Source organism: Ixodes scapularis, unplaced genomic scaffold (genome assembly GCF_016920785.2).
Source record: "Ixodes scapularis isolate PalLabHiFi unplaced genomic scaffold, ASM1692078v2 PGA_scaffold11__112_contigs__length_91849675, whole genome shotgun sequence".
NCBI lineage: Eukaryota > Metazoa > Arthropoda > Arachnida > Ixodida > Ixodidae > Ixodes > Ixodes scapularis.
The window spans coordinates 36,650,487-36,668,832 of record NW_024609837.1 but is presented as its reverse complement, the minus strand read 5'-3'; the positions used below and the strand labels follow the sequence as shown (position 1 = coordinate 36,668,832).

The window sequence follows — 18,346 nt, the reverse complement described above, 5'->3', positions numbered from 1 at the left end:
TCCGTCGATTTTTCTCACAAATAAACACCGGAAAGTACACAGCCTACATATAACTATCAGCTGACAAGCAGTACGGATAGACGGCGATCTTGGTGCCAACGGCGGCGCCGATTATTTGCAAAACTTTATGTTTGCCGTAAAAACCTCGACGGAATCACTCTCCATCGGAGGCAATGCGCATCTAACACTTTGTCAGTTCCATTGCTTGTCCATATGGGCTGGGCCGATAGCGTAGCAAGTGCCCCCCCGAGCAAATGCGCCACGAAAAGCTCGACAACAGACTTCGATCTAGCAACACTGGCACTACGGTGCCTGGGACGTTTCTCCGACTGCAGTGATGTGATTGGCCTAAACCATTTTGGAGCGCCTTTGGGAGCAGCCAAAACGGTGCTTTGGAGCAGCAAATGTGGCATTTGGAGCAACCAAGACAGTTTATTGGAGCAGCAAAAGTGGACTTTGATGCAGCCGAGACAGTGTTTCGGAGCAGCAAAAGTGACATTTAAAGCAGATATTCTTAGAAAAAATAAACATATTCATTTTAGGTGCTGTACAAACGAAGGGCACTTTGGGTTGTGTTGTGTTCTGATGTGACGTGTTGTGACGGAACTCGCTGGTTGTGTTTTTACTGCTGAGACATCCCACAAGCGTACAGTGCTGAAGGCATTGCCGAGCGATTCCGAAAAACCGCTTGCCGCCATTTTACTGGTTCCCAACAGGTCATATTTTCGTCAAAAGTATGTAAACATGAAACAATGGATCGCAAGCATCCCGGCTGGTGCATCTGTCGTGCGATCACGTTCGCATGCACGTGATGGCAACTTCGGCAGGCTTGCGGTCACGCATGCTTTGTCACGCGAGCGGAGACAACGGCTGTTCGATCGAAGCCGAAACCATGCCACTCTGCCCCGTTGCCGACAGATTCCCAAAATTGTATGCAAAATGTAACTGTCGAGCATATGATAAAAAACATTCCAGCGGCGCATGCTTGACAAAACGGCAAACAAAATATAAACATTAGAAAAAGAAAATAGATTTTGAGCTTATTGATGCAAGACATTGCGAGCCAGGGTCAAAAAGTTCTTAGGGTGCTTTGTGCAACGACTGAACTCAAGACAAACAAGCGCGCTGTACGGGCTCAGTGTGCAGACATAGCCTTCATTACTTTAGCTCACTTCTCTTCACCAACATTCTTTCAGAGGAGATTTTTCACCTACCAGGGTCCCTCTCGAAAGCAAGCCCACCGAGAGAAACCTAGGTAATCAATACGACACAGCAGTCCGAGTAAAAGAGGGATTTTTGTAGTAACGTATGATTTAAAAGGACAATGAAGGCAATTTCGGACAGCTTTTTGGCGACCGAACTGGGTTCCAGGCACGTCTCAGGCCACGTTGCCCAAAATTCAGCCGAAACCGGCGCTTGTGTGCCGCACAAATCAATAAAACAGTCGCAGTAATAATCGCACCGGGATTGACTGGGGCGACGCCCCGAGAGTTGAGGGAGAAGCCAGGAGAAGCGGAGCTCACGTGACCGATGTGAGGCCAAGAAGCGCGACATCACAAGAGACGCCTCAGCGATTGGTCGAAACGAGGCGCGACCTCGGTCACGTTTCGGTTCGCGATTTTTAGTAATACTGTTCTAATTTCCGCTTAAATAACCATGAAAAGTATCAATCGGACCGGAGAGGTTTACTTACCCGTAAATAAAGCAGCATAATTGTTTTTTTCTTTGCTACGCTGGACGCGAAACGGCCAAAGAGCAACTATGGGCACTTCAGCATGCGGGCAGCTCGTTACCGTCGTTACCGGCTGGGCGGTCTCCCTAGGGTGACGGCGGAGGCCGCCACACACGTACTCCCGTTCCGTGTGTGTTGGGTTACTGAACGGAAGCTCAAACTCGCTCGCGAGAGCGGCATTGCCGTCCATATTGACAGATTCGACGAAACGACCGCGCCGCTATAACCCACCGCGGTAACCAGAATCTCGATCTTCTAAATACTACCGATACCGACTATTCACACTTGACGTCACTCCTACGTCACCTCCGTTTTTGGAGGCCCAGAAATGAAAATGGAAATTGTTCAGTTTCGGTTTCTTTACTTCTTTCGTAGGCACAGAAATACGCATCACAAATGGCTACAAAAAATTGGGCAGCATGCTATGTTCCCAAGAAGCATAAAAACACCATTTAAAAAAATTAAACTAAATCGTCTTCATTGTCCCTTTAAACAAGAACAGGAATGTTGATGAACATGCGGCAGTTATTTAAAAAGCACCATATCTGCAGTGAAGTGGGGAGGGCAACACCCCACATCGCGCAGCCACAGTGACTGGAAGGCAGGGACCAAATATAGTTTTCCCACGGCCGTTGCTTTCAGTAGCGAGTGCTTCAGCTCGAAGGAACACTCACCGCGCAAAAACGTGGCTTCGTTTCACAGCATGACGGCATGGCTGGTACCCAGCAAGCTAGCGTCGGACCGTCCGCACACGGATGTATTATTGATGCAGGGTACTTTGTGTCGGGCGGCTGCTTGTGCCACATAATACACGCATGCTCAATTACAGTACTCAGTTTAGTTTCGGTTTTGAAAGGCGAACGAAATCGTTCTTTTGGTGCAGGCTTGGCACAGATTACCCTTATTTTGGTAAAATGTAGCAGGATGTAGCAGGGTTAGCCCCTTGGCGCAACTGGCACAGCAATCCCATCACTGCGACTGGTGTGCTTGCAGCGTCCTAAAAATGAGCAGTCACGCGTCAATTCGTAGTAGTCACGTCGCCGCAACACGTCACGACGAAGTCGTTGGGCGTAGTGACGCACCCACGCCGGACACACCAGTCCGAGATGCATTCCGAGAGGCGACACAAACGAAGGACGGCGTTCGGAAAAAAGCGTGCGATGGCTCACCCCAGTGGCCGCCGCCTGGGCAGTGAGCAGGGAGAGGGCTGCAGCGGCCATGGCGTTGGTCTCGGCCAGCTGCACCTGAACCAGCTCAGTGGTCGTGGGCTCTGACGCCGCAAAGTTAGGGTCGTCTTTCGTGTGCTCCCGGATCACCATGTTGATCCGGGCCATGGCTCCTGCGCAGCACCCGACCCAAAAATGGAGAGGCCGTGTTTCATGTCTCGGCGGAGTAGAACCGAGGTGCTCCGAGTTACTTCCGGAGGACGGCAGATTGAGCGACGCTGGATGCAGCAAGATCGAGCAAATTTTTTGAACGTGGCCGGAGAGGTAGGTGCTCGTCACGCGGGCACGGTCTCCGCTAACCTCGCAATACGCGGGCTCCCTGCAATCGCCCTCGACCTCGGAGGGAACTGCTTCGCCGGGTTGAAGGGATACTGACTGTGAACCGATGTTGGGGCACAATGCAACAACCTGGCCTACACATGCAATGAGACTAGGATTTCTTCCAGCAAACCTTTTGTTTTTCCCCACTAAATAAACTACAACACTAGGAAAGTCGGTGCGCGCGTTTAGCGGCAAGAGGGTGCTTTCTTTCCAGTTCGTTCACCCAGGTTTTTCCAATGCACGAGAAAGATGTCATGGGTTTCTGCTTTTATAAAGAAATCTTCACCGAGAAGTTGACAAACGCCTTGCAACATTCCAACTGCTGCAAAAGCCAAGCTACCAAACTGACAAGTAGCATTCTCTACATAGTGAAAAAGAGCTATGTAGTTGATACAAACGATTTTTAACAAATGCTGAAGCGCAGACACTTTGCACTGAGCTTGGTTGGTTCACAATTTTTCAAATAGAGTTAGAGGTGAATTCTTGTGACTTTTTATACCGTAAATATGTATATCAACTTCGTTTTCGCCGAATATGTAACTAAGTGCCAAAAGACACAAAAACCTCCAACCAGTCCTAGCGTCATGCTAGGACCTTTCGGCCACCAAGCGCATGTTGCTCGTGTGTGCAGCGCATGCAATTGCAAGCTTGCCAGCTATATTCCCCTTACTGACACCAGCCACGACGTCGTTTTCTGACCTTTTTGAAAGCAGCAAGAGTGCGAGTGCATTGCTTTGATAGACGCTGAAGATGCGCACAAGCGGATATTCTGAAACCTCTTAATACGACGTCACACTCCTGCGATACTTTGATAATAATTTCCTACAGCCTCCGTGCACCGAATTAAGAAATAATCTCGATATTCACGATCCTGTCAGCCAAATGAAGACGATCTAAGTGTTTTCTTCTCAAATACAGAACCGCCCCAGTTTACTTTTAAGTGCAAAATTCAGAAAAACAGAAAACCTACATATTTATTGGATAGGAACAAGGCACAAGGATGGACACTTCTAAATAGTGTTGTGTAATTTAGATTATGCACTACTATGCAGTCCTACAGGTACAGACTGCTGAAACTGGCAATATTGCAGCTTCAAACGCATCCTATTTAAACAAATACTCACGTTCAATAGCATCCACAGTAGATGCCTGGATGTGCAGGTACAAAGCCCGGTCCCTAAATATAAAAAAAATATATTTACAAAATGTGGCTAAAATATCAGTGAAGGCTAGCCGACCACACCCTACTCCCACAATAATGAGACCCATCTTATGCCTACTTCACAATGCAGTGATGTGATTGGCCTAAGTCATTTTGGAGCACCTTTCGGAGCAGCCAAAACAGTGTTTTGGATGTGGCCTTTGGAGCAACCAAAACAGTGTTTTGGAGCAGCCAAGACAGTGTTTTGGAGCAGCAAAGGTGGCTTTTGGAGCATATATTCTTAAAAAATTAAAAATATTTGTTATAAGTGCTGTACAAATGAAGGGCACTTTGTGCTGTCTTGCGTTCTGATGTGACGTGTTGCGACGGAACCTGCTGCTAGTGTTTTTACTGCTGAGACATCTCACAAGTGTACAGTGCTGTAGGCATTGCCGAGCAATTCCGAAAAACCGCTTGCCACCGTTTTACTGGTTCCCAACATGCCACATTTTCGTCAAAGGTAAGCGAACGGAAAACAATGAATTGCAAGCGTCCCGACTGGTTTCTCTGTCTTTCAATCATGTTTGCATGCACGTGAGAGAAACTTCGGCAGGCTTGCAATTGCACATGCTTCGTCGCACGAGCTGAGACAACGCCTGTTGGATCAAAACCGAAACCATGCCACTACGCGCCGTCGCCAACCGATTCCCCAAACTGCATGCAAAATGTAACTGTCGATCATACGACAAAAAGCAGTCCCGTGGCGCGGGCTTGCCAGGCCGGCGAACAAGGCACAAACACACGCACACACACACACACAAAAAAAAAAGAAAAAGAGAACCTCAGTGCATCGTCGCAAGACATTGCAAGCCAGGGTCAAAAAGATGTTGGGCGCTTCGTGCAACGACTGAACGCGAGACAAACGAGCGCGCTGTGCGGGCTCAGTGTGCAGAAATTTGCCTTCTTTGGTTTAGCTCACTTCTCTTTACCAACTTTCTTTCGCAGTAGATTTTTCATGTACCGGCGTCCCTCTCGAAAGTAAGCCCACCGAGAAAAACCTAGGTAATCAATACTTTGAAACAGCAGTCTGAGTTAAAAGGGCAGTACAACGGTTTTAATGTTGAAATTGCCAGTTTGCATTTGTTATATTGTTCATACAAGCCCAAGTGACAAAAAACGCGTCAACTTTCCCCGAAAAACGGCTATTCTGTTGAGTAATTGCTAGGCAAAAACGAATTACTTGCCGATCTGCAGCCGCCAGTGGCGGCTACGGGAACTAAAATGATGGCGCCTCTGGCGGATATGCGAAAGTCAACAAACCCTGCCCCCCCCCCCCCCCCCCCCCCCGCTGCTATACTCGCCGTCAGCACCGTGGCAAACCGCCCTTTGTGCCCATCGCTCGCCGCGACCTTCGACGAAGATAATCCTTTGAAAGTCGACAATCGCGGAGGAAGTGGCTGGGGTCTCTGAAGAGAGAGCCCAAGGGGAAATCACGTGAACCCCCAGAGACGTCACTCGAAAGTCGGCGTGGAGAGTTGAGAGGCACTTCGACCTTCGACTTGTTTTCATTTTTATTAAGAACTAGCGCTCGCAAGAAAATGCGGCTTTCGCTTTTTCGTTCCATAGGTGACGCAGATTAATTTCCGCAGTTAATTGGCAAAAGTCTGAAAATCGTTGCACTGCCCCTTTAAGGAGGGAATTCTGTAGTAAAATATGATTTAAACAAGAACAGGAATGTTGATGAACATGCGGCGGTACTTAGTTGCATTTTAGAAAGCGCCATATCTACAGCGACGTTGGGACGGCAACACCTGACGTCGCGCGACCATGGTGACTGGAAGGCAGGAACCAAATATAGTTTTTCCACGCCGTTGCTTTCAGGAGTGAGTGCTTCAGCTCACAAAGTAACTCCCGCCGCGCAAGAACGTGGTCTCCTTTCACAGCACGACCGCGTGGCTGGTACCCCCGCACGCTAGTGTCGGAGCTACCGCACAAACCCGGGTCCATCGTTGAAAATATTTTTAAAAAAGACAAGAGATCTGCAAGACGACGAAAGCGCGAAACGCGGGACGCCGAGAAAACCATGCAAGACGGGATGGACAAGTGATGTAGGTAACTTTGTGTCGGGCGGGCGCTTGCGCCACATAACACATGCATGCTTAATTACGGAACTCAGTTTAGTTTCAGTTTTGAAAGGCGACCGAAATTGGTTTTTTGGTGCAGGCTTGGCGCAGATTACCCATATTTAGCAAAATGTAGCAGTATGTAGCAGGGTTAGCCCCTTGGCGCAGTATAGCGCAATTGGCGCAGCAATCACATCACTGACAATGCAAGCTTCCAAGTTAGGCAAGCTAAATTTCTGGGCCTTTGACGCTTGTAGTTTTGACCAAATTCACAAGACACCACATAAAGGCCGGTTCGGACATTCGTGTCCAAGCGTTACCAAACGCATCCCGACATCTTGCAACGGTTCACCACGGGCGGTTGCTACGGCAACCATATTGTAGCGAACTGGCTACGCCGGCTAACGCCACTGGTTACGCCGGCCGTTAGCCGGCGTAGCCAGTGGCGAAAAAGGGCCACATTACAAAGGTTATGCCACTGAATGATTGAGCACACGCAATGCGTCACAGTTCGGCATGGCACACCGACGTCCCGAGCTCGAGACTGGGTCCAACGATTGCGGCTCAGGCTGTTCCAGGCTTGCGAAAATACCACACAAGGAGATGCTTGTTGTCAAACTAAACTTCGCTGCCCAGACAGTAAAACGAAGTGTGACGAGTCGTGACGCTGTCGGTTATGCTCAAATCCAAAAGTCTGAATCCCCCGTAAAAGCAGACGTACACCCCCCCCCCCCCCCCGTGCCGGAACCGTTGCTCTCCTCACTCGAGAGCTCCACATCAATGCTAGGTAAAACAAAGTAGCACATTACACGAGACAATCTTGGGCTCGTATTGCCGACACCCCGGACTAAAGGCAAGCAGCAAGTGGGCAGGCGGACGAAACAGCCCCTTACCCCGATCCAGCGCCAGCTTTGTCTACCGCATTCATGTAGCGGCCTCTCGTCGACATGACGGCGTTCGTTGTCCGGCAGATCTGCAAGACAACGCACAGGCGGCGAGTCTGAGCCAACGCCTAAAACCCACGGACTTCCGGGTGTGCTACCTCGTCCTGGAAGACACCCTTGGTGAGGATGTTCCGTGCAGCCAGCGGAGCGTCGTTTATCTCCACCTCCGTGGTGAACAGGTCCCCTGAACTGCGGCCCGTGCAGCCGTTGATCTGCAAGCGGGCACGTCTCGGCTATAGCCGGTTAAAAAATCCAGGTGCAGCTCCTTCCACAAAACCCTCCACTTTTTTCCACTTTAACTGAGGGAATGCTGGAGAGGAGGCAACGAGGGACTCTCCTCCTCTCCAGTGGGAAGGGTGGAGGGCTTTGTGGGAGGAGCGTCCTATTCTTGACGTGCAAACTGACTACAAATAAAACTGAGGGAGAGGAGACGAAAGTGTGCAGGGATTCTCAGGGAGACGCAAAGCCAAATACCTCTCTCTATTCGCTGTTTCAACGTGCTCATAGCCTCCATCCGTTTCTCAAAAAGAGGCCCTAAACAAGCTACCTCATAATCAGGACAAGCGGGTTGGTCAGACGGTACACGAATTTAGAGAGAGAGCAGTGACAGACAGACATGACTCCCGTAACTCTCGCACCTATCCGTCCATTTCTGTTCTCTCCCTAAATGTATATATAACAAGGTAGGTGTCTCTTCTTCGTGTACTAATTATTAGCGTCCGTAAAGATGCAAGGTCTCCAGGACCCCGCTTCAACTCTACCTCAACAATTTGTTGGCAATGTCGCTCTCTCCAAAGCGACTGCATCGGCTGGAAGACTACGCAAGTCCCGTTAAGAAGTTAAAGTGTACATGAGCACACTGCGTCATCATAAACGTAAATATAACTTGCACTCTGTCGGTTTCGAGCGTGGACTACAGCAAAGTCTACAAGCGCAAGCTCCTTCGTCCGAACGTCGGCACCACGAACGCTAGCGCTGCGGGACCGGCGAACTACGCGTCCCCGCTTGTAGCCTTCGCTGCAGTCTGTGACAAGGTGCGGCAAAGTCAACACTGCCGTCCGGTCGGGTAACCGTTAAGTTAGTATTTACTGGGTGCAGACGCCGCCGGCATATCGAAACGTGCCGTCTCACCTTCAGCTTGCCTTTGGCAACGAGCATGGCGTTGACTCGTTCCGCGGCCTCCGCCGCTACTGCCAGACAGCTCTTGCTCATTGTGGTCCCCGATGCAACTGAAAGCACGCTCTACTGCTCGCACCGCACTCGTGCACGAGTAAATAGACGAGTGACACTTGGCTAAACTAAGACATAACTAGGCTAAACATCTCCGAACATGTCGGTAGGCCTAGGCCTAACTCGTTGGAACTCGGGACATCAAATTCGTAGTGCACACAAAGACGACCTAGTGGCGCAATGATAGCGTAATACACCGGTTGATCCGGTTGATCGAATGCGTTCTGAGAAGCTTTCAGAGCTCGTTTTTGCACTGCTTTAGATTACGCCGTTTAACGGCACGCAAACGCTCGCACTACACCAACGCAACGCGCCACGAAGGAAGAAAACATTTGCAACCAGTGTGGCCAACTCAAAAATTGAAAACCCGCAGTCGAAATCCCGAAAACCGTTAGATCCAAAACACAACGCAAACTAAACTTTTTACCATATTTTTTTTTGTTTTTTTGTTTTAATTATAATATCGATGTCATCTGAAAGGAAGATTTTCTTATGTTCTGAATAGAAATCTGTCAGGCCACGCCAGAGTTCACCGAAGCCAAAATTACGAAGTGAGCGTGTACGAACATGGCAAGGGACCTTTCAGCATTATATTTTATGAACAGTTGCAATTAAAAGAAACCGAATCTAATCAGTAAAAAAGTTAATAACATAATTTGTTTTGTACTGTATTAACTGAAATAACCACTGATCTCTATGACAATTGCTGGATCGCGCTTCCCCGCTTGTTCGCTGCAGCGCAAGTGAAGCCACCGGACTTCACTCGCTTGGGATACGATTTGCCGTTTTTGCTAGCCTTTGCTGCGGTTTTCCAGCGTGCTGTGGACACGTTTTCTACTCGTTCGTCGTCATTCGACGAAGAAGTTTTTTGAAGACTCTGTGTATTGTTGAGACTTGCCGTTGTGAACACGTGGAAAATTTTACGGAAGTGCAGTGTCGCAGGAAAAAGGCACAACGCGTCGAAAGGAAGGGCTGGCGGCGTGTTCAAAGCTTCCTTGGCACGCCGAAGTGCCGTGTCTCTGTGCCTTCGCACGCTTAGATACCGACCAAAAACCGACGCCGTGTGTATGTGTCTAGCGAGTGCAATGCGCGTGAAGCTGTTCGTGCCTCTGGATCAGCGTCTTTTCCCCTCGCGGTTTAGGAACGAGCTTAATCCAGTGTCCACTAGCGACGGAAGATGGGGGAAGGTACGTCTTTTTTTCGTCCTTAGACGATTTACACAATACCGTGCACAACAGCTCCTCATCACTGATCAGTGCTGGCTTATTATCAACCTACTTAATTGCACTTGACGTTTGAGCGCGGCTCGCCTAATTGTAATTGGTCAGCAGATTGCACACGACCATATCGGCCGCGCTTCAAAGATTTTCATTCTCGCCGTCTTGTACTTTTGCTTTCGAAAACCCCCCTGGCTCCACAACGTTGCCCTATTCGTGCTCCCACGGAATCTATTAGAGTAGATTTGGGACATAGCCATGGTTAATATAGTACATAAGAACACGTACAGATCTCTCCCTTTTATTGATAGCAACTCACCGGAACAGCTGGACAATCCAGAACTCCGTGGCCGATATATATAAATGATCTAAAGGCTTCTACGCGCGACACACGTTCAGAACTTTGGCGCGGCGTCAATTCTTGACCGGTATCCAAGCGTGCGAAGGCACAAAGATGCATCACTCGGCGTGCCAAGGAAGCTTTGATCACGCCGCGACACCGGCGACACTTGTTTTCGACGAGTTGTACCTTTTGATACGGCTTCACGCACATTGCACTCGCAAAACACATCCACACGGCGTCGATTCTTGGTCGGTATCCAAGCGTGCGAAGGCACAGAGACACGGCACTTCGGCGTGCCAAGGAAGCTTTGAACACGCCGCCAGCCCTTCCTTTCGACGCGTTGTGCCTTTTTCCTGCGACAATGCACTTTCGTAAAATTTTCCACGTGTTCACGACGGCAAGTCTCAACAATTCACAGAGTCTTCAAAAAACTTCTTCGGCGAATGACGACGAACGAGTAGAAAACGTGTCCACAGCACGCTGGAAAACCGCAGCAAAGGCTAGCAAAAACGGCAAATCGTATCCCAAGCGAGTGAAGTCCGGTGGCTTCACTTGCGGGAGCGGCAAGCGCGATCCAGCAATTGTCATTGAGATCAGTGGAAATAACCAATCAGTGGTGCCCTTAATTCATCCCTTAGCCATCACCATCCAATCCGAAGCCAACTGGCCAGCCTGTCGCGCATGCGCACACGAGTCGAACCTCAACACAAGGTTCGTCGAAATTTCCACTAAAAGGTAGAAAAAGTCGAACCTGGTCGAACTCGAACCTCGGCCGGTTCGCGACACCCATGCTTTTAACTAGGGATGCCGCGAACTTTTTTCGAATCGAAGTTTCGATGATCGAATCAAGCGGTTCGAAAGGTTCGAAAGATTTCGATTTTTCGAATTGTCTATATCGTAAAATTCGACGGAGGTCGAATTTTCGACCTTGTTAAGCTAAGAAGTTCGACGCTTTTCGAACCGTCGACCTTATTACGCTAAAAAATTCGATCTTTTTCGAACTCTCGAATTTATTGCGCTGCAAGGTTCGATGCTTGTCGAACTTTCGAACTTGACTGACCAAAAAATTCGATAAATTGCGAACTTTCGAACTTATTTATCAAGAGAATTCGAAAAGTTTCGAACTTTCGAACTCTGAAAAGTCAGAAGGTCGACGAACTTCGAACTTTTAGGGTAAAAGTTCGACGTTCGTCGAACTTCGAAAGACCGGCGGACGGTTTCATTTGATTTCAAGTAGTGGGGTACATTCGTAATTTTTTTTTCTCCTTTTACACGCGGTGCTGCGTTCCTTACGAAAGACAATGTCGTTTATTTCAATGTTCTGGCATGCTTAGGTTTAAAGAAATAAATCCCCGAAGGGGCGAGGAAGGACGACGGGTTTTTGACGATTATCGTTTGTGCCAGATTTGAAGCACGCTGCAGCCGGAGCTATTCATGGTAGATAAGATATACTTTTTTAAGAATGATCTATGTATAGCCTAGGTAAGTGCCGTTTTAAGATGTGATTATTGTTATTCAACGTGAGTTTCGAAGAAATGTCCAAACATGTATCTGCATGCAATTATGACCTAAACTTGATATTTATTTCGTCTAAGTTGTTTGAGGTATCGCATTTAAATTAACACCACAGACAGTACATATCATTGCCATCTGCAGAATACAAAATAATATATTTATTGTTTTTTCACGTTAAGGAATAAATTAACTCATGGGAGAAGATTTCTAGTAGTGTTCAAGTTCAGCACGTCATTAAAAGAAAACTTTTTTCTTTTTTTTTCGTTTCACGTTCCTGGGACGTGTTTCTTTTAGCCTGTACACACTTTGGTAAAAGAAACTTGTTTCGAAGTTCTGAACCTCTGAATATGCAAGAATAGAACACTTCCGACGAATTCTTGATAGTTTTTTTTTTTTTTCTCCTGCTTTTTATTCCCGCATTTATTATTATTTTTTTTTTCTTTTGTTACTATCGGCACAGGTGTTTAGGTCGAAAAGACAGCTTTGAACTTCCGAACCACTAAGCATGTGACGAGCAGTGCCTTCTGACAACGAGTTTCTAACAATGACCATCTATACGCAACCTTTTATGCAGTGAAGAGCGACATTAGCTATACATATGCATGAATAATTTCAGATTAAAATAAGCTCGACCACGCCCTCTTTCCCCGTATTGTTTTCTTTAACAGTCCGAAATACCTGCAAGGGGAAGAAGGAGGCTGAAGCCCCTCCCTCCCCCTCCCCCCCCCCCCCCCCCCCCCCCCCGCTACCCTCTTTCCCCCCGTTTTTCCTCTTCCGACGCCACTTGTATGGTAGAACGCTCCTCGACCTCGAGTTGTGTCGGTTTTTGTGCTTTTTGCGAGGCGATTCCTCCGTCCCAGAAAATAAACCTCGAGGACAATTATAAACTTCACCGGATCGGATTACTACCAGCGTGCAAGGGGTGGCGAGCTAGTTTGCCAGGTCGCTTCACGGTTTTTCTGAGCCTCAACCTCCTGCTCGCCCCTGGCCGTTTCGAACTGGAAGAGTCTCGTAAAACAGTGTGTTCGTGCAATCACTACTGCTTGATGCAGGTTAAAGACCCTCCCCCCCCCCCCCCCCCCCCCCACGGGGCTGGCGGTCACAATTCTGCACTGGCAAATATTCTAGCACATCCGGGACACTCGTCGTCTCATTTAATTGCCTGACCAACTTCGCAGAATCTAGATATCACACCCTAACTTTTCTAAACTTGATTTTGTGAAAACCAGTGAGTCGTGAAAACGTTATTTGAAACTGAAACTGTGGAAAAACTTGAAAATCGGACTTCGAACTTTGAAAACTTGGATTAGAAAATAATTCAAAAATTTCGAAATTTTTTTTTGAATTTAGCTTTAAAAGAGAATCGAAACTTTCGAACTTTTCGAACTTTATGGAAAAAGAAATTCGAAATCTTCGAATTGTTCGAACTTCATGTCTATAAAAATTCGAAGCGTTCGAAGTTTTCGAATCTTTTTTACAAAGAATTTCGAAATCTTCGAATTTATCGAACCTGAAGTAAAAAAAAATATTCGAAATATTCGAATTCGAAATTTTAGAAACCGTGAAAGCTTCGAACTTTTCGAATTCGAAACTCCGCTGTGGACAAAAGTTGCGAATGTTTCGAAATCGAACCTCGGTCGGTACGAAAATATCGAAAGTTTTCGAAATCGAACCTCAGTTCGCTTCGCAAATATCGAAACCTTTCGAAATCGAACCTAGGGTGGTTCGCGACATCCCTACTTTCAACTGTTAGAATCGTCTGCCTGCCAGAGGAGAAAAGGTGCAGCAACGGAAACACGCTTCTTCGTTGCAGCGTGCGCGAACAAATCTACGTGCCGGCGCTGACAGTTCCGTTCTGCAATAGCGGCACCTCCCACGTAGCACGAGAACGTTCTGAGAACATTCCGGGAATGTTCAAGAGAACATAGACAACATTCTTGGAATTTTAGAAATTTACGTAAGAACATTTTATCAACGTTGTCAGAATGTGGCGCAGGCACTTATCGCTACATTCGGGGAATGTTTTCAAAGGGATAGTCTTAAAACGTTCTGAGAACGACATAGAACATTACCAGGATATTCAATCAACATTCAAATATCCTAACAAGATTCTAAGAACGTTCTCAGAACATCCAAAGAACTTCTGCAACTTTCTTGAAATGTTGCAAATTTATGTAGGGACATCCTTTCAATCTCCCCGGAACGTGCGTGGGTACATCCCTACATTCAGGAAGCATTTTCTGAGGCTTATGTACAGAGATTTTACAATTACGGTTTGATTAGGAAACAGCACTAATCAGCCGCACTACATCATTTGAAATCGAACACGCTTGTCGGGGTGGGTCTTTTGATTTTTTTTTTTTGAAACAATATATGTGATTGCCCCATTTCTGGAAAGAACAAAACCGCTTTCCAAAATTTTTTCTAAAAATAATTCGCTTCACAAAAAATTATTGAGTGGAGCAGGGTGGAAATCTGTTCTTTACTCCTTGATTTTTCTACCCAGTTCTGTACGCTGGTATGAATACGGGAATCATAAAAAAAACTCACAGTAATTTTTTGTGCTCTTGTATGTTATTTGAACTATTTTTTAGTTTAAAGGAAAATACTTTTGTAGTTTTGTTTATTGAGGTAAAAAATGCCAAACATCGTCTCTTTGACAATCTGGTGACATATTCAGAGCCTTGTAACTCATGAGTTATTATCTTTGTCACTTATTAAATACTATACGGGTCTAGCCCTATACATGGGCTATCGACGGGCATAAGTTTTGTTTATTTTATTTTCACTGAATTTTTTTATATAAAATTCAGTGAAAATAAAATAAACAAAACTTATGCCCGTCGATAGCCCATGTATAGGGCTACACCCGTATAGTATTTAATAAGTGACAAAGATAATAACTCATGAGTTACAAGGCTCTGAATATGTCACCAGATTGTCAAAGAGACGATGTTTGGCATTTTTTACCTCAATAAACAAAACTACAAAAGTATTTTCCTATGAACTAAATAATATTCCAAACAACATACAAGAGCTCAAAAAATTACTGTGAGTTTTGTATGCTTCCCATATTCATACCAGCGTACAGAACTGGGTAGAAAAATCACGGAGTAAAAAACAGATTTTCACCCTGCTCCACTCAATAATGTTCTGTGAGGCGAAATATTTTTTTAAAAAATTGTGAAACGCGGTTTTGTTCTTTCCAGAAATAGGGCAATTACATATATTTTTTTAAGAAAAATCGAAAGACCCACCCCTACAAGCGTGTTCGATTTCAAATGAAACCACCCATGCGGATTATGGTAAAGCTGCTCATAGGGCGATGGATATCTTTTAATCAAAAGATATTTTTAGAAAGCTGAGGCACAAGATTACCCGCTTTCCCAGCTCACCAGCCGGAGCATGTACTAACGACAGTTTACTCCTACCTGCCACCTGTCAACTTATTTCATTCAAAAATGTGCTGCGTACATGACCGATTACTCACTCCGAGCTTAGAACAGATACACATGGCATCCGACACTGAACTTTTCAAAGTATTCTACCCCACATGCGAAAAATCGGGTCTATTCAAAACTGCACCTCTACATACGCAGTGAGTGTCAAGTTTATTATGAAGTTTTGAAAACCATTGTTTTTCTCCTACACCTTATATTACATTCCTCGGTAGATTCATATAAGATAAAACTGATCGCTTATGCTAAGTTTCCAGAAACTCTACTTCATTTGCATATTTTTGGCAGAAAGTGGCATTTAGTGGATGGTGTTTAGAACCACAGGTTGCGTGAGAGCTCCGTAAAGTTGGCTTCACCTGCGAAAATTTTAGGAATGTTCGCAAGCGAACGTTCAAAGAATGTTGCACATATGAATATTCGAAGGCGAATGTTCCGAGAATATTAGGCATACAAATGTTCGCCAACGAACGTTCCTAGAATGTTGAGCAGCTTACCTTGTGGGGAATGTTCGCATACGAACGTTCCTAGAACGTTCTGAATGGTGTTTTAACGTTCCTTCAACATTCAGAGCACCCAGGGAATGTTCGCACGACATTGGGTGCTACGTGGGCTGGCTCGTCGGCTATCACCAGGAACCTCCAGCAGCCAGTCTTTTAAGTTTGGGGTCTTGTAGACAGTCTTTTCAAAACTTTTGAGCGTTCTTTACCGGGCCCATTCCACGAAGCAGTGACAAAAACGTCAAAGGAACACTGGAACATTCATGCTGTTAAAACTTGCGCGCACAAAACGGGGAAGCATGTTCCGATATTCGACGCCTTAAAGGGATACTACAACGAAATATCGGCGCTCATTTTTTGGTCTTAATGGGTTCAAAAAAGCATCATCACATCGAACATACCAATATCTTGTTTAAAAAGTCAGGAAAAGGAATTTTAAAACGAATTAAACGATTACCAAAGAGCGCCTTTTAGATGTCGCTAACGCCTCGCTTGTAATGCCCGTCTAGGAACCTTGACAGCTAGTGACGGAGGTTGTCTCGCCTCCGTCCACGACGAGAGAAGAGGGGAACGAGGAACTCCCCTCTTCCCGAGAATGCCTTTTGTGTGTCGCAGAAGTCGCCATTGTCCCCCTACAATATTACAGGAGATTAACCCGTCACCCAAAATTCGTACAAAAGCAGCCGCTTCGGTGGCTGGAACGACTAGGCCATCCTATCGACGTCAGCCCCGCCGTAGCTTTGCTCGTCCTGAGACGACCTCCGTCACGATTGCGTTGGATGTCACGTGGTCTCCGCTGGGCCTTCTCCGAGAGCTTGCCAGAGTGGGCCGTTTATAACGAAAAATACAGCCACCAGGCTCAAAATACAAACGTGCGATGGTCATTTACGGATATTGTGGATCATATTACACCTATTTTTGAACATGACGGGAAGATTTCAAATTTCGTTGAAGTATCCCTTTAATGTTTTCATAACGTCACAGGCGTTACTCTCACAAACCAGAACATTCCGTAGAGTAGGCAAAGACGCCTGTGGCTGACAGTAAATCGGTATAAAACTTCTATATCTCTAAAGAAACCGCCGAAATTATAACCGGCTAAAAATGCCGCCGCCCGCAAAACAATAATTTATCCCGCTAAACAGAACCAAAAACCGCTAAGTCTAGCGGGAAAACCGCTAAATTGGCAACACTGCTCGCAACCTCGCACCACTGGTGGAAGAAAAACCAAGAAGAAAATAACAGATAAATTTGGCTAGATCCAGTACGCTCGGATCCCCCGTTACAAAGGGGTTAGCCGTATATCCAAATCCAAATCACACCAGCGCCCAAAGGAACGTTGCCAGCGCCGCAGAACTGGCTGAACGCCGCAAGTGAGGCCTTGAAGCCACCGGACTGCCATCTTGCTCGTAGACAAATTGCTGCTTTGCTAGCGTTACAGAGGCTGGCGGCACCGTGCCGAAGACACGCTTTCTATTCGTTCGTCGTCATGCGCGGAAGAAGTCTTATAAGCTACTGTGTAAGCGTTGAAACTTACCACTGAAAACACGTGTAAAATGTTATGAAAGCACAGTGCCGCAGAGAAAAGGCACACCTAGTCGAAAGCAAGTTTTGACGGTCCACGACGTGGTCAAAGCTTTTTTGGCACGCCAAAGTGCTGCGTCTCTGTGCCTTCACACGCTTGAAAACCGATCAAGAATCGACTCTGCGGCAAGGTTTTGAAGGTGTGTCACGCATAGATGTCTTTGCATCATATATATCGGCCACGGAGTTCTAAATCGTCCAGTTGTTCCGGCGAGTTGCTATCAATAAGAGGGGGATCAATCTGTATGGTTGCTCGTACCAAGGTCGTAAAAGTTACTTAAAAAATGTACCTAAGTCACAGTTACTCTAACGAAAAGGTACCTAGGTACTCGCTTTAAAATGTACCTATATAGTACAGCTAGTAATAACTACGTAACTGTACTATATGTACATTTTTAAGCGAATACCTAGCTACCCAGGCGAAAATTTGTAACTGGGACCAGTTGGAATCTCAACTGGTCCAAACTGGGACTAACCGGCCTCAACTGGTTCTAATTGGGATTGAACTAGGACCAACTGGGACCAGCTGGCAGGACAATTGGTACCAGCTAAGGAACCAACTGGTTGCAACCACTCCTAGTTGGGAGTCAACTGGTTTGGCTATTCCCAGTTGGGGAACAAAACTGAGCTAACTGGGACCAGCTGAGGTGACAACTGTTCGAAACCATTCCCAGTTGGGAATCAATGGGTACAACCATTCCTAGTTAGGGACCAAGTAGGGTTCAAGTGGGACCAGTTAAGTGCCTACTTCGAACTGTTTTATCCATAACAGTTTGTATGAAGCAGTTCACCAGCCTGTGGAACCGATTTTTGTTGTTTATATATTATTTATATTAAAATATTATTTGTTTAAATAAAAGTAGCAAATCGAAAAATTTATTCTTTTAATCAAGGAAGTGTTTATTAAGTTATGACCCATTTATAATATTAAAAATATTTTTATTTGATTATGGGTTTATTTTTAATAATGGTTTCTTTATTTTTAAATGTTGATTTATTTATTTAAAATGCATGA

The 18,346-nt window shown here is 46.1% G+C and overlaps 1 protein-coding gene across 3 annotated transcripts in view; it reads right to left on the bottom strand.

Annotated features, from left to right (window-relative positions):
• The window catches only part of LOC8042016 (histone-lysine N-methyltransferase 2D), a 40,456-nt gene extending 31,387 nt beyond the window's left edge, over window positions 1-9,069 (bottom strand). For 2 of the 3 annotated variants that reach the window (XM_040216507.2, XM_040503172.1), the window contains exons 1-5: window positions 8,619-9,069; window positions 7,586-7,699; window positions 7,437-7,516; window positions 4,404-4,456; window positions 2,902-3,071 (exon numbers count right to left, since the gene is read on the bottom strand). In XM_040216507.2, the coding sequence (XP_040072441.1) occupies window positions 2,902-3,071; window positions 4,404-4,456; window positions 7,437-7,516; window positions 7,586-7,699; window positions 8,619-8,699 (498 nt within the window). In that variant the 5' untranslated portion in view covers window positions 8,700-9,069. The remainder of the gene's footprint in view (window positions 1-2,901; window positions 3,072-4,403; window positions 4,457-7,436; window positions 7,517-7,585; window positions 7,700-8,618) is intronic. The other variant, XM_040503173.2, reaches the window with a different exon arrangement.
• Window positions 9,070-18,346: the final 9,277 nt, after the last annotated feature.